Source organism: Triturus cristatus, chromosome 4_1, assembly GCF_964204655.1.
Source record: "Triturus cristatus chromosome 4_1, aTriCri1.1, whole genome shotgun sequence".
In the NCBI taxonomy this organism is placed as follows: domain Eukaryota; kingdom Metazoa; phylum Chordata; class Amphibia; order Caudata; family Salamandridae; genus Triturus; species Triturus cristatus.
The window spans coordinates 574,945,522-574,961,369 of record NC_140585.1 but is presented as its reverse complement, the minus strand read 5'-3'; the positions used below and the strand labels follow the sequence as shown (position 1 = coordinate 574,961,369).

Here is a 15,848-nt window from a genome sequence, read left to right as displayed (position 1 = left end):
TGCTTACCCCGTGCCCAATTTAACCCAGGCGGCCACTCTTTTAGTATCAATGCAGCCCTTGGTCAGACCACAGGCAAAAAAATGTAGGCCCCCGGGAAAATGTTTGCGAGTAACCATGTCTTAAACCAAGCTTGTGCATATAAGCTTACTGTGTTAAAATATGCTAGTGCCACATAATTGAGAAAGAACATCTCTTTACAAATGACCATTAAAAAGATGCAAAAGAAAACTGTTAATCTCAAATAGATACCCATTCTCATTTGCCACATGGAATATGTTCAAGAAGGATGATATGTACAATCCATAGAGTTGTAATGTTAAATTAAATGTAGTACTATGGGTTGTTATATGTGTAATAGGCAGCGCCTCACTTTCCATCACTGTGCATCTCCAATTCCAATTTCATTTCAGAGAAATAGTTTCCTGTTAGCATTCATCCACCACTTTCTGACAGTCATTTTTTTAAACACTGAATTCTAAATTTGACCTTGCATGCCCGGGTGTAGCTTTTTTTCGAATAACAGGTTCAAAAAACATGTTTTGAGCATTATCTACTTCCCAGCCAAAACCATCAAATAATGTGTGAAAAAAATAAGCTCCATCTTCGCACAACACGTGTTGTAGTGTTATTTTCAACCAAATGCATCATATGTCGCTTTTGCTCAGACGGACAGCATGCCTTCATTTTATTTTTATATAACTTTTGTATAACGCATTCTTAAACCAAAATAAAGGGTGCCAAAGTAAATCCAGAAAATAAAGCATATTATAGGATGTCCAGACCTGTACATTGAAGGCATACGTTTGACAGACCCATGATGGTGCCATATTAGTAGATATATATACACGAAGGTTGCAAGGCTCTCTAGAAGGAACATAGCTATCAGAAGATTAGACCTGTGTAGAATCAGTGGAATACACCCCTGAAGGTTAGATAGAGCTTTCAATCAGCAGGCAGCTTGTATGTGTTTCTTTAGGCTAGCTAGAACAGAATGAAGGAGGAAACCATATGTACCATAGTTGAGATGAGTTCCAGGCTTTTGAGGCAATGCTCTACTATGCTCACTTCATTGTTGAGTTCTTCGTACACCTGGGGAGGTTCAGATACAGCAAGGTATTCACTCTTAGTTCTTAGTACAAGTCTTTTGTAAGGGAGGCTTAAGAATAAAGCACTGCTTATAAAATTCAGATACAACCATGGCTGGAAGTAAATTCTTTAGGTCTGATCTAGAAACCCAGTGCCTGAAATCTCTTGTGGTTCTCAGATGGCAATTAGTGATGTTATCTGTAATCATCGCATGAGTCACATGTATTCGAATCGCTTTACTCTCCCCAATGCTTAGTGAGTCTGTTGCCCACATCATTTTGTACAAGCTTGAGACTCTGAATTACGGATTCCTTAATATTATGAAGAAACACAATGTAAATAATCCAAAATAAACAGTTTGAATTAGTTTGTAGAAATGATGGCTTTTGATTTAAAGAGATGATTGAAAAACCTAAATCAAGACAATGAGATAAAGAAAAATATTTTATAATTATACAAGAGTGTCTTGGATGCCTGTCTAGAAGCAGATGTTCAGCTGCACAATCCTTTAGGAAAGCAAGTTTTCTGAATACACACACTTACATTTCTGAGAGGCATGCGACTAGTCATCTAACGCAATATTTACATTTAAGTTACAATTCTCGTATCACATTTATTTTTCCAGTCTTATCTTGCCAAGAAATATAATTGTCATTCACCAATTAAGCAAATATTTTCCCATTACCTTAAATTGGCGATACTTTCCTTTTAATTCATTTGTTACTAAAATAACGCAATGTATTGCTTCCTTTGTTGTTTAAATATTCAACTGCACCTCCTTCCCTACTGTCCCCCACACAACTTTGTTGCAGACAATTTAATTGCATGAAGGAGAGACAAAATATTTAAGTCCCATTAAAAGACTCTACATCAGAATGGCTTTTAGAAGCTAATAAGTCTGTTCCCATCTAGCTTAAAATCAGTATATATAATTATGTTTGGGCCTTGCTTAACTGTTGATCTGTCTGCAAAAATGTATTACTGATTCTTTAAAAAAATACAGTGGTCTTTAACCCCACTTAGTGGAGTTTGTCTTCCTCACCTCAAGCTTTTGCCTGGTTTGTGTAACATGCTGCACTCTAGGAAGTGGTTTCTTGGGAGTCCATGAAGGACTAATTTATATCTAAAACGTGTACTCACCGTCACTCTGTTTGGCACATTTAATTCTGCTTTACCCTCCTTACATTTTATACAGAAATCAACCCTGTTTTCTCCTTTTTTATCAGCACCGGCAAAGCCTGTAGGTCTGGCTTCAACGTGCTGAACAGTATTTGAGCATGCAGTTCACATCGAGAATTGTGTGAATCTGTTTTTGCAAGAATTAGCACATTAAAGCTAGACCTCTTGGCTTCGAAAGTAGCCAATCACTGATATTCAACTGAAGATTTGTAATTGTAACACAGTACAATTCTACCTCTAGATTCAAGCTGCAGATTGGGGTTGGACTGGGAGGTAAATATAATGGGGCAGATTTACAAGCCCCTTGCACCACTTTTGCGTCACTTTTAACTTTGGAAAAGTGACGCAAAAGTGGCACAAGAGGCTTGTAAATAAGCCCCAATGTGTTCTACGTTTGGCGGCTATCTTAAAAGACATATTGCCTACAATGACTTTACATTTTCTATGCATTAGGGAAGGTCTTAAATATGTGCACATATTAGCTATGTGAGTTCCATAGTTCCTTATTCTCGTATTTAATGAGTTCTATAGAAGGGTGGTCTGCCTTTCTACTCGCTTTTATTCAAGTCAAGTAAATCTTTATTCGAATTTATAACACAAATTCATAAAAGATACACAATTTATAAAATACATTTAAAGTCCATTACATACTTCATACATGGGTATATTACATGACATTACATTACATCTAATACATTTAGTAATTATTATTGTAATCCTTAACATCAATCCTAAACTCTGTCCACAGTTATGTCCCTGTGGCTCATGCTGTTATAAAGTATACATTATTTTCGAGAGGTTTCTGCTCTCTTAATCTACAGTTTCTGTTCCTATTTGCCTTTGTGATTCTGTGTGCCCATACTGCTGAGCCGAAGGGACGTCTTCTGTGATTGAAGGTTTGTAGGGTATACACAAACATACATTTCTGTTAGTAACCGTACTTCTTCCTGACGTAAGAGAGACTTACTCCTGAACTTCCAGGAGTAAGACACACTAACTAATGTAGAAATCGTTCGTGGCTTGCACCCTTTGCTATCTTCACTTGTACAATATCTAAAAGCTGTTATGTAATTTCGAGCTAAAAAAGGTAATACATACTGCCGGCAACATCTACAGTATGTACATTGTGAACTGCACCATATGCCTCAGTAACTATGCACTTTTAACCTCGACTGGGTCATTTAAATCTCACCTTCAAACTGTCCCAGAAGCCTCTATAAAAAGCTGTCAGTAGATTCTTCTTGTCATCGCCGGTTTGTACTAATGGCTCTTTTTTCAGCTGCATAAATCTGCATGCGCACAGTAGACTCTTTTGTCTGTAGAGTTCTTTCAAAAGTTGACCATCTCTTCCCAATAGAATTTTGCTCTGAAATGTGCCGACATCTTTGATTCCTCTTCGCTGTACCACTTAATTCATCACAAAGGAAATCGTAGTCGCCATTGCTTAATTATGGGCAAGATAAGCAGGCAAGTGTGGCATGTTTTCAGATCTCTTTCTTTTCCCTTTTCCATGAATGAAGATGCTGGAAAAGTGCTGAAAGTCGTTTCAATTCCCAAGGAGACGTGGCATGATTTGGAGGAAGTCTTGTTGGAAGAAATGACAGTGTTTCGGGTGAGTTTCATTGCTTTTCGTGTGGGAGCAAGTTGCAGTGTTTCCTGAGAAGGATGTAGGCTGAACTCATTTTAACAGTGGACAATGGGTCTTGCATACGCTTATAATCAACTTGTCATTTGGGGACCCAGACACCAGTCAAAATAAACCATGCTTTTTTGTGCTATTGAATTCAGGGAGACAGGGATATTGTTAGTAAAAGATATAAGAGGTTTTTTGACAGTATAATGATAAACGAGAGACACTGAGAGCTGCCATTGATTGATGGCAGTCTGCTTTCAGTTATTTTTTTTTTCTACAAGCTCTAAACCCATTTACTTTTAGCCAGTGACCAATCACAAAGGCACAGATAATGATAATGCCAATCCCTTACACCAAGCACAAACTGAAGAATTTTGTAAATGCTTGATTTGAATAGGCGTGCATTACATAAGTGAATCTATCCACCTCCCCTGAACACAGTAATGAAATAGAAAATAATTGTTAGTCTTATTATTTAGCATAATTAACTAATGGAGGGCACATGTAATGAGCAGTGTTAAGTGATCTATTTGAAGAATAAGTAATATTCGGAGTGCAGAATCAACAAGTGTTCTTAACCTAAGAGACACATACACCCTTAACCTAATAATGACATCCTGGTCCACGCACATTTAAGCCTTTATGCATGTGAGTGAAGGAAGTGTATTGTCACATCAGGTACCATGTCACTTTTTGTCTGTCTCTATAGATGTCAGTAAACAGGCTGCATGTGGAAGAGGTTTACTTTGTATGGCTTCTTTATTGAATGAGGCATTTAGTCTCATGCATTCAAATAGTGTTTGTAATGAGAACCCATTTCTGAAAATTAACCCCCACAGTGGCAAATAAATATAACTACATTTTTCCTTACAGCTCTTACAGATATTTGCACCACAGCACCTTGTTAATTCCACTGTTTTAAAAAAAAAACATCTGAAATATACATTTGACTACTGGTAGATCTCCATACTCCATCATGGGCAATATAAGCAACTCGAGTGTGAAGGATGTCGAGGAGAGAACATCTTAAAGAAACAGGAAAACTCTAGGCAGGAGGGCAATGAAAGGAATATCCATCGTGGAAACAAAAGACACAGAAATTGCCCACACTATACCAGTGAAATTAAATGTTTGACTGTCAGGTATAAAACAGATTATTGAAGTGGATCCCATGTCTCTTGCAGATGACTGAGTTTATGCTCTTCAAAGCACAAAAGTACTGTAGCAAATGATAGTAAACAAAAGAACCTCGAGTAAAGACGTTATTGACAGATGCATTCAACTGAATAACAAAACTGTAGTTCATGAGAAGCTTGGAGTGTGGGCTTGGTTTCAAATCAAGATATCAAGGCAACCTCCTTCCGTTTCTCAAATAACACGTTATTTTGATTGTGTTTTATAAATAAATTTGTAGATTCCCTTAAGTAACCAGAGAGACACAAAAAAGGCACAGAGGGGCAGATTTATGTTTCCTGGCGCATCCCTGCAAATCAGCAGGGATGCGCCAGGAAGGATGCATCACGCAAGTTTACCCTTGCGCCACCACAGATGCGCCGCATTTACAATGCAGCGCATCATGGCGCAAGGATAAACAGATGCGTGACGCATCTGATGGTATAAGGGTGGCGCATTGCTGGAGTCATGTCGCAAGCACGACGCAACTCCAGCAATGCTCAAGGGCTGCCCATACCGAACATGCTGCATCATGCCTTACGCCTGCTTCAAGCAGGCGCAGGGTTTTGACGCATCACCGTCGGAAAAGTGACTCCGTGAAATCTTGTAGGTTTCACTGAGTCACTTTTCCGAGGCTTTTTCCTACGGGACGCCCACCCTGCATACATTAAACCTGACGCAGGTTTAATGTAGCGCAGGGCTTTACAACGTGACGCATCTCCCTAGATGCGTCACATTGTAAATAAGGCGCAACATGGCGCATGGTTTACGCCGCCGCTGCGTCACAGAAGTGACGCAACGGCGCATAATTGTCTCGCAAGGGGCTTGTAAATCTGCCCCAGAGAGTGGAAGAATGCTTAAAGCCAAAGTGAAGAACGAATGAGCATTAGGAAAAACTTGACATTTATCTGAGCCCTCATGACCTCCTTCTTTTCGTATAGCCTTGCGAATCTGATTTGATAGATCTAGTTCCCCCAAAAATCCAGTCAACACCTAAACTCATATTTTATATCTTTAGCATAAGTTCACATACAAACATAGAACATGACAAAAAAGAAATATAACTTTGGATAATATGTCTGCAATTGGATTTCACTTGCAGGCCCTTGAGGTTGACCATTGCATATTCACAAATATTGTATGTTCACACCTAGGAAATGTTAAATGATTTGCTGTGACTGCCTCCAATTGTCTTTGTTATACTAAACATCCACTCTCTTTTTTATTAAAATGTTTTTGATAATATCTGTGAGCTTCTCACATTTTCAGGGTCATATTGTGACCTCTGTTTTTATAAGTAGTCTTCCACTGAAAACTTTCTTGCTCTGGTTAATTCAATTTAGTAATGAGAGGATCTGAATCAAAACTCACATATTATGTCATAAGTCCAAGTGATACATATTCATATTCGCCATCCTTCACACAAAGAAGGTTTTGTTTGTTTAAAGCAAGCACCAGATCCACCGGCAGGCTATGAGAGAAAGAGGCTCACCTTTGTTATTTTGCCTTATCAGCAAGTCAGAAAATGTATGAGGTGTTGTGTGAAAAAATAAGAAAACAAGAAGAGTCGAGGAATGTATGTACTACGCTAAGTTGAAATATTAAAAAGAACACTGCAATCAAAAAATAAAGAAAAAAGGAAATATATCCTATTGAAAGCAAATGAAAAAACGTTGCATTTGAAGACAAAAAAATAAAGTGAAAAGTGTAGCAAGTCAATGAAAGTGAAAGAGTAACTAAACTTGTTCAGATATTCTCAGAAGGTTCAAACAGGACAGATCGCCACAAGGGGTTAACCTGCATACACACAGTAGGATTGAAATTAGTAGTTGGCCAGAGGCAAATTTCTGCGTTTCCACATATGAATGTTTTTGGAGAAAGGAAAAGTCAAGTAGGTCCAAACTAAAGCCTGTATTCAAGCAGGGCTCCAAGTATGATTGATAGATGAAGTGGGAGTGCTCATTGATTGCTAGCCCTTTACTATAAAATTCTAGAAGTAGGATATAGGTTCTAGGTATGTTCAACAAGTAAGCAGTTTTGGTGAGATGTACTGATTTGTCTTGGGGAACATGTTCACATTTGAGATTAGTCGCCTTTTTGAAGCTCAAGGAGATCCAGTAAGCTGGAAGAGAGGTTGTTCTCAGCATAGGCTCTAAACATGAAGAGAGACCCATAACATATTTAAATAGAAAGAAAACTAAGATTGGGATGAGATGATGCAGCTATGCCGTGACTGGATAGATGCTCGTGCTTCACCATAGTCTTCTGGAAATTTGGACATTTTAAGCAAATTTCCCCCAAAACAATATTATAAAGCAAAATATAGTTGTTGGTTTTTTGGATAATTTCCTCTGCACATGTAGGAACACTAGTGCCCTTGATATCAGCTGTACTTGCCTCCCAACACTCATGCACAACTTCTACTATCCACCCAGAATCATTTAGGCTCGCTCCAGTCCTGTGAAATAGTCAGTAGAATACTATGGTCCTGGCCAATCATCAAATGCCTTGACGTCAGACATTTATTTTAAAAAATAGATGCTTGGGGCAGGTCAGGAAGGATACTGGCTGTCCCACATTTTGAAATCACATCCTGCTTGACAAAGGTTGTAGCATTGTAGGAGAATCATTTCCAGAGCCTTTTGCTTGACAGACAGGTATTCATGTAGGACTGAATTTGGCACCACGTTTCAGAGCAGGACTCACAGCAGAGGAGCCCAGGTGCTGGTAGCAAGATGCAGGTGAAGTCTTTGATATCCCTGAGATTTCAGAAACAGGAGGGAAGCCCAAAAAACCCTTGGAGAACCCTTACAGATGTGGAATTTAGAGAGTCAAGTCCAGTCCTCTCATTCCCATGCCAAAAGCAGCCGGCAGCAGGTCAACACAGCGAAGCAAACAGCAAAGTGGAGTCCCTCCTGGCAGCACCGCAGCTCTTCTTCTTGGTAGAATCTCCTCAGTTCTAGAAGTGTTTTGTGTATATGGTGTCAGAGGTCCAGTACTTATACCTATTTTAGCCTTTGAAGTCGGGAGACTTCAAAGAAACGTCTTTGTAGTGTACAAGGCCATGCCCTTTCTTGCCCTGGCCGCAGAACACTACAGGAGGTAGGCAATTCTTATTGTGGGGAGAGGCACAGCCCATTTCAGGTGCACGTTTTAGATCCTCACTCTTACTCTAGCTCAGGAAAACCCATCAGCCTGGGGATGGGCCATCACGATATACATGGCACACCTCAGCTCCCTCTTGTGTGATTGTCTAGAGGGAATGCACAAATAGCAGCTGTCATCCAACTGAGATGCGATTTCAGGGACAGGCAGAGGAACAGAGTGGTTAAAGTATGAAAATGCTAGCTTTCTAAATGACATTTTCAGACAGACCTGCAATTTAAAAATCAACTTCACTAAAAGATGTTTTTTAAATTGTGAGTCCAGAGACACCAAACTTACTCTTCCTATCTTTTACCAATTGGCAGTTACACTTGTAAAGTGTTACAAGGCACCTCCAATGCTAACCTATGAGAGAGATATGCCTTGATGTAGTGAAAAACTAATTTAGGAGCTTTTCGCTACCAGGACATGTAAAACTCAAGAGCACATGTTTATCCTTTTACATACACTGCACCCTAACCATTGGGCTACCTTGGGCCTACCTTAGGGGTGACACATATGTAATAGAAGGGAAGGCGTGGGCCTGTCAAGTAGGTGAACTTGCCAGGTCGAAATGGCAGTTTAGAACTGCACATATTGGCTCTGCAGTGGCAGGTCTGAGACATGTTTTAAGGGGCTACTTATGTGGGTGCAACAATCAGTACTGCAGGCCCACTAGTAGCATTTGGTTACCAGGCCCTGGGCACATGTACTGCACCGCACTAGGGACTTATCAGTAAATCAGATATGCCAATCATGGAGAAACAAAATGCCATTACTTTTTAGAAACAGAGCGCGTGTACTTTAGCACTGGTCAGCAGTGAAAAGTGCACAGGGTCCTGAAGCCAGCAAATAAAATATTCAGCACACAGTCTAAAACAGGAGGTCAGAAGGCAAAATGTCAGGGGAAACCACGCCAAAAGGTGCCAGGTATAACAGCTGGTCTTTCATATTTTATTACTCTCCACTATCAATTTTAGTCTCTAAAATGCAGCCAGTTTCACAGTAATAGGATGTCAGTAAGAGAATTTTTTGTACCTCTTTTCTTAGTGCATGGGTCATTAAAACCTTTTGTAGCATGTCTCAGACTACTGAACAATTCATAATTGTAGTACGAAAATAGAAAAAGGGGATTTCACAATGTCCTGATGTTGTCTATAAGAAGTATACTCTCTCTACACTGTCTACAATCTATATCATAACTTATAGAGATGTGATAACTAGAACCAATGTTCTAGATGTGACCTTATCAGCACAGTGAGTATAATTACTACAATGTCACCTTTTTTCTGCTTGCTATATCTCTCAAAACATATCTCTTTCAATTTAGCCCAGAAAACCTTTGATTGTCGCTGTCTGTGGCCGTGTATTAGGCAATTGGGGTTATTTGATATGTTCCTTTTTTCCTTTCTTTCACAATGATATCTACATCCCAAACACTACATTCTATTTCTTTAAAATAACCAAAATATAAATGTAACTCAGTCTATAAAATATTTTGCGTCTAGCCCCTATATAATCCTAATATATTACATATAATCAGATGTAAGGATTACCAGTTTTTATGGCAATGGGCAAATGCTGTATGAATTTTTCTCACTCCAAAGTAAGGGTTCTGTTATTGTTTTCTCTTTTTAAATTTTCTAGTTGTTCAACAGAATTAAAATGAGATTGGCACTTAGTATTTCTAACAATCATGAAGTATAAGTCATATGTTCACCTACAAAATGTGCGACATCCCAAATCACTTTTTAGAATAGCTCATGCTGTGTTTTTATCAACATATGTTTTCTACCTTCAACCACATCTATATCAAAGCTAGAAGAAATCATACTATTTGGCTTCACAATTATCAGCTCCGCCATCAAGATTAAGTACTGTATCTTTAACTATTCCAATATGTTGTTTCATAACTAAATGTTTTATGATTAAACAAGGTACTTGCCACAGATTTTACACCGACTCAGAGTCTTAACAGGCTGGAACCAGAGGATTAAACAAGCATTTCTCATTACAGCAGTTCACAGATTTGGTTTCTCAGAGATGTTTGTTCCACTTTGTAGAAATGTCAAATTCAAAATATCAAAGAAAAATGAGTTAACAAATCTTCTTTTGTATGGATACCTGATTTAAGTCTTAATGACTCCAGAGGGGTAGTTTTGGGCCCCTCATCAATATCCTCATGAAATGTTTATTCTTTGTTGTGACCCCCTGAACCCCTATAGAATGCTGATGAAAAGGATTTGTCCTTACAGTCCCATACAGCAGACACCACTTTGTATCTCCAAATATAGTCTGACGTTTTTGGGTAAATGCTAATGCATATACAAACATTAATGTTTGTGTTTGTTTGTTAATATACTGTGCCAACCAAACTTCAAACTTCATTTGTCTTTTCTTATTCTGAAGTCAACAACATTAGAGGTGTTTTAGTACCTTCTCCATGTACCAGACATTTTCTTAATCAAATTGAGAGCCCATGGTTGCTTTTCATAGACCATCATTTTAGATTTGAACATATTGCTTGTTAGTCTGGTCTTACAATGATGATCAAAGTCTGGCAGAAGGGCCAAGAGAGATGTTTATTTGGACCTGCAACACTGCTTCATTTACATAAACTGGACCGAGATGCATCTGTCACCCAAACTACAAACATCTCCACCACTTTTCATCAATAATCATTCAGATCATTCATATAAATAGTAAACCTTGTCAGTAATGGGATGAGTCTCTGCCTCAACCCAATCTTGGAGGGAACAGATCAGTCATCTCTCCATTTGCTTATTTTATTATTGAGACATCATATCAAAATCACTAGATCCTGCTATTGTTGGTAGAAAGTAAAAGTAACCACAAGTTATTGATTGATTGATCAATTGATTGATTAAGAATGTATTAGTGATTATTGGTAATTAATCAAAATGATACCAACATTACGTGTAGTTAAATCATAGTTTAAAGCACCAAACATTAAGATATAACTCTAACCAACAAGAAGTATTGTTTAGTTTCATCCAAGGCAAAGGCTGGTGTCATCTAGTAAAACAAGAAAATAAATACATTGTTGACAAACTGAGAAATATTATTATAATTAATCAAAATCACATGCTGTGATGAATATGTCAGTCAATATTTCCATTCTGCCTACTTTCTATATTCATTTTATATTATATTTCCAGAACCTGCTGGCATGCTTTCATTACAGAAGATAAAAGTAGGTTAGTCTGGAATTGGTAAGAATACATTGTGTTAAAAGATTATTCTATTTCAGGGGTGGACAGGGTCAAGGGGTACTAAGGGTTTTTTAGGTTTTGTGAAAGGGTAGGAGAAAAGGTTGTTAAGAGGTTTTTAGCATTGAGAAATAGATAGGGGTAAAGGAAAGAAGTAAAATGTTTTTAGGTGCAAGGGATAGATAGGGTATGAGACCTTAGTAATTTTTTATTTTAGGTGTAAGTGCTTGGTAGGATAGAGGGTAGTAAGGAATTATTTTAGGGTTGTGGGTAAGGAAAGGAATAATTTTAAGCATTACAGGAAAGTATAATGTTACAAAAGTACACCCTTTTGCCCTGGTAAATGTTAATTTTAAAAGTTACCAACGAAATGGAGGAGTGTCAAACAATTCAGTTGCTCCAAATAAACACATGCACATAAGTTTTTTCTTCTTGGTCCATGACATGTCAAAATATTGTACTAACCTCCTCACACATGAAGATCTCTCTGGTGCACGTGGATGAGGAAGCACCTCACAATTGGGCTCACTGGATCTTGCTCACTGCAGAATGTCAACACCATACTGGATCACCAAGGTGGCAGTGTTTCACGCACACTTGAAAATTCTTCCACCCTAGACAAAGCATAAATTCATTTTGAGCACCTCCTCTCTGCAGTTCTGTGCCTCGGGCACCAGCTCTGACAGGATCATGTAACTAGAGCGGACTCTTCTAGGACACAGGGATGGATTCCATGGTATTTAACTCCTGACCCTAGGAACTGTCGCCACCGGCACATCTTCATTCAGCGCCCCTCCACTGCTCTGAGTCCTAACTCACAGTAAAGTGATGAACACCAGTTTCTAAGACCCTTGCACTGCTTACATTAATTAAAAAATGTATTGCAAACATTTCTGTTTCAATCTTCTTCAATATGCCACTCTGACAGTGTGCACGAGAGCTCTTCAACTTGTGGCAAAATCACATAGGATCGAAAACACCTCAAAATATTATGCTCGTAGTTTCCAGCAGCAATAGTATGTTCCATGAAAAATCTCCTCTGTGGGTCTCAGAACATAAGCACACATGGAAATAATGTCCCTCTCTTGATGTAAGGGAAATGTATTCATAAAAGATGCTTAGCAGTTGCAGAAGAAGAGAATTGGACACTTTTCATAAACAACCATCTTAAATTCAAAAGGATTGTCTACATTTCTAACAGAAACATTCAGATGTAATGTGCGTCATATAAAAACATGCATTAACAATTTTTGTAGCCAAAGTTAAAAGCCCCACCCTAAATACATTTAAGTCTGTAATTATTGGTTCGATTACTAAATGAGCAATACCTCTCTCAAATGTTGATTGCCATGTGCTAATTCGCCTGAACAGGTGCAGTTTCAGCTAAGCGCAACTTGAATCAGGCCCCACTGCCTGTGGATATAGAGTTGAGCTACTGCTCACTACAAAGACTGCTCAGCTTTTGACCCCACAACTGCCTGACGTGGTGAAATAAGTGACAAGTGAATGTATCTGTCTGCCACCACCACTAGCCAGTCCTTGAGTGCTGGATCCTGTTTCCACGCCCTTGTCATCATGTCAAAGAGCAGATGAAAGCTGAACGAGAGGTAAAGAAAGGGCCAACTTATTTTAGTCCTGTCAGTTCTTGATCATTTCATTTACGCGTGAAAACTAGGCTTGAGTGAAATTTTAATTATGCTGGTGTCATTTGCATAATTTGGGGATTTTTGTCATGTTTTTAACACAAAAGTTCTGAAATAATGCCATAATGCCCTATCACGCAACTCTGCCCTTGGCAACAAAATTACAGCATGGCAATAACGTCAGAAGCCAGAACTCAAATGGATGTTGTTGGTGGCAACTATGCTATTTGCACTATTTAAGTGTGAAATACACACAGTGCTATTTGCACTACTTAAGTGTGAAATACGCTCGGCCATCCAAAATTTGACAGAAGGACGTATTGTGTGCTAAAATATCACTAACTGATGGATTTGCATTTCACGTAATAGTGTCATTGTGCGTAATTTCCCCAAAATTGTGCATAATTATGGAATCTTCGAACACCCCTAAAACATCATCATTCCTCGTGCATGATTATTCAGTTTTACATTTTTTTTAGCATAGCTCATAATCATTGCATAGCCTGGCCCTTGTGAAGTTAGATTAGCAAGTGTAGTCACGGAAGACTGTCCTGAAAGTTTTATGTGTATGTTTATAAGAGGTTAAAGAAAAAAAAAATACGAACCAGCAGCATATTTATGGCGTCGCCCGCTGTAGACTACTTTTCGAGGGGAGAGTAGGGCACGATGATTTAAATCGCAGTACTGCAGTGATGGTACGTTTAAAACGTTGCTCCTTTTGGCACGATAAACCAGTGTTACACAGGCCACATTGTGCTTTTCTCTTCATGCACACTTTCGTTTTAATTGCTAACAAAGGAATTTGCTCGTACATCTGGAAGAGTGTTCGGGCTGATTGGTTCTCTGTCAGTGGAATAACTCAACTCACTGCTCGTGCAATAGGATATTGCTCGGGAGACCTGGGCTGCAGAGCAAGTTCAGGATTCCTGCTCGGCGGGGTGGCCGCGTCTGGGAGCGTCACGCAGGCGACGGCGCTCTTTATATCCTGGACGAGAGACAGCTTTCTGGGGCTCTCAGGAGCCACCGAGGGCAACCTTTCTCCAGCCGTCCCTGGTTGCCGCTTTGTTTGATGTCAAAAATACTTCGGGAAGGACAAGATTGAGAGTGAAACGGGACCTACTCAAAAGAGAAATTGAGAAATACGTGTCCCTTGGGAGCAGGACTTCGCGTTCTTACAAGAGCCAATTGTACCTTTATGGATTAAGGATGTCAGCCCCTTTGCATTTCAATGTGGTTTTAAAAAATACGCTAAATTATTTACTGCTTTCAACACTGCCTACGTAAGATTCATTTTTTGTTCTTATATCTCTGCTCTTCTTAAAATAAACTTATTCAGCGGTAGACGAAAAAGAGAATACAGATCTCTGTGCCTGCATTACTTCAGCCAGTTGCTAGATAACGTCTGATGTTTTCTGCACCAGGCTCATGTATACCAGATTCCTGTAATCTATCCCAACCCCTGCTGTGTTGTTATAACCACACCACCAAAATATATGTAGACACAACATTAGTTGCAGGATTTAGTAATACAATATTGATTTTCAGCATTCTGTGTTCCAAAGGAGAGCAGTGTACCTGTCACATTACGTTAAGGGGATTTTAGAGTACAGAGGGAAGTAAAACGGAAACAGTGAATTCCAAAGTTGGACTTTTGTTGTGGAATTTGGAATTAGTTTGAAGTCTGCTGTTTTCTGTATACATGCTAAGGAAACTATTCAGATACATGTTTCTAAAGAGAGAGAATTACGTGGACAATGGGGAAAGCCAGTGTGACCCATGAGATGCGGGAAAATTGGATATTTTAGCATGGACATCACTTAAGTGCCGTGATGACTTTGCATCTGATCTTGTTTTGTGTTGTGATATCATGGTGTTTATCGTCTGTGCAGTTTGGCCTATGTAGGCTAGGTTACAGGGACAATGTAGGCAATATATTACATTACATGAGTTACAATTGGAACCATTCCCAACCAAGTTACCAAGCAAATCTTCATTTACAAGGGGGGTGTGAGCACACTGCTTCTCATCCCAGCACAGTTCTTCTAAACAAAGTGTGTAGGCCATTGCTAGTTCAAACTATGACCCCAATGTTTTTCAGATTTATTTAATAGATAGATAGATATTAGGTGCTCACACATTTTGTCCCGATGATGATCTCACATCCTTAGAGGACGAAACATAGTTGACTATTATATACTGACTCCTTTTTTACTGTATGAAAATAACCCAAGGTGGCAGGCATGTTTTTTTGTTAATTGATGCATGCTTTTTTCACTTCATTGGGATCACTGGATCTTCTTTGATACTATCGGATTGTTAGACTTCAAACATCCTGCAATAGAAATATGCAATGAATTAATTAAATGCAGTTAAAACATTATTTTATGTGCCTACTAAAACATTTGCCTTGGTATCGTAACTATCTGGTTGCAGAAGCCTTTACTAGATCCTTCTTTGTTTACTTGAATCAATATCTGTAGTGAACCCTTGCCTTTTATGATACGGTTTATAACCCCCGGTTCTCTAAAATTGTTGGGGAAACCCTTTTTACTGAGCAAAACAAGAACTGGATATTTGCTCCCATTTGGAAATTTCTGCCTATTAAATGTAATATGGAAACTCCACAGTTAACGTATGGGAGAAGTAGGCTTTGTAGTAGTAAAACATGAATTTAAGGGGTTTTTCACCACCAGGACATGTAAAACTTACAAGTATATATTGTACATTAATAAATACACTGCACCCTGCCCATACACTGC

At 38.8% G+C, this 15,848-nt stretch overlaps 1 protein-coding gene across 2 annotated transcripts in view; it reads left to right on the top strand.

The window, feature by feature from the left end:
- Positions 1-15,848, top strand: part of SEMA3A (semaphorin 3A) — a 607,762-nt gene that overhangs the window by 500,757 nt on the left and 91,157 nt on the right. For both annotated transcript variants that reach the window (XM_085652903.1, XM_085652904.1), the window contains one exon: positions 3,787-3,878. In XM_085652903.1, the coding sequence (XP_085509029.1) occupies positions 3,787-3,878 (92 nt within the window). The remainder of the gene's footprint in view (positions 1-3,786; positions 3,879-15,848) is intronic.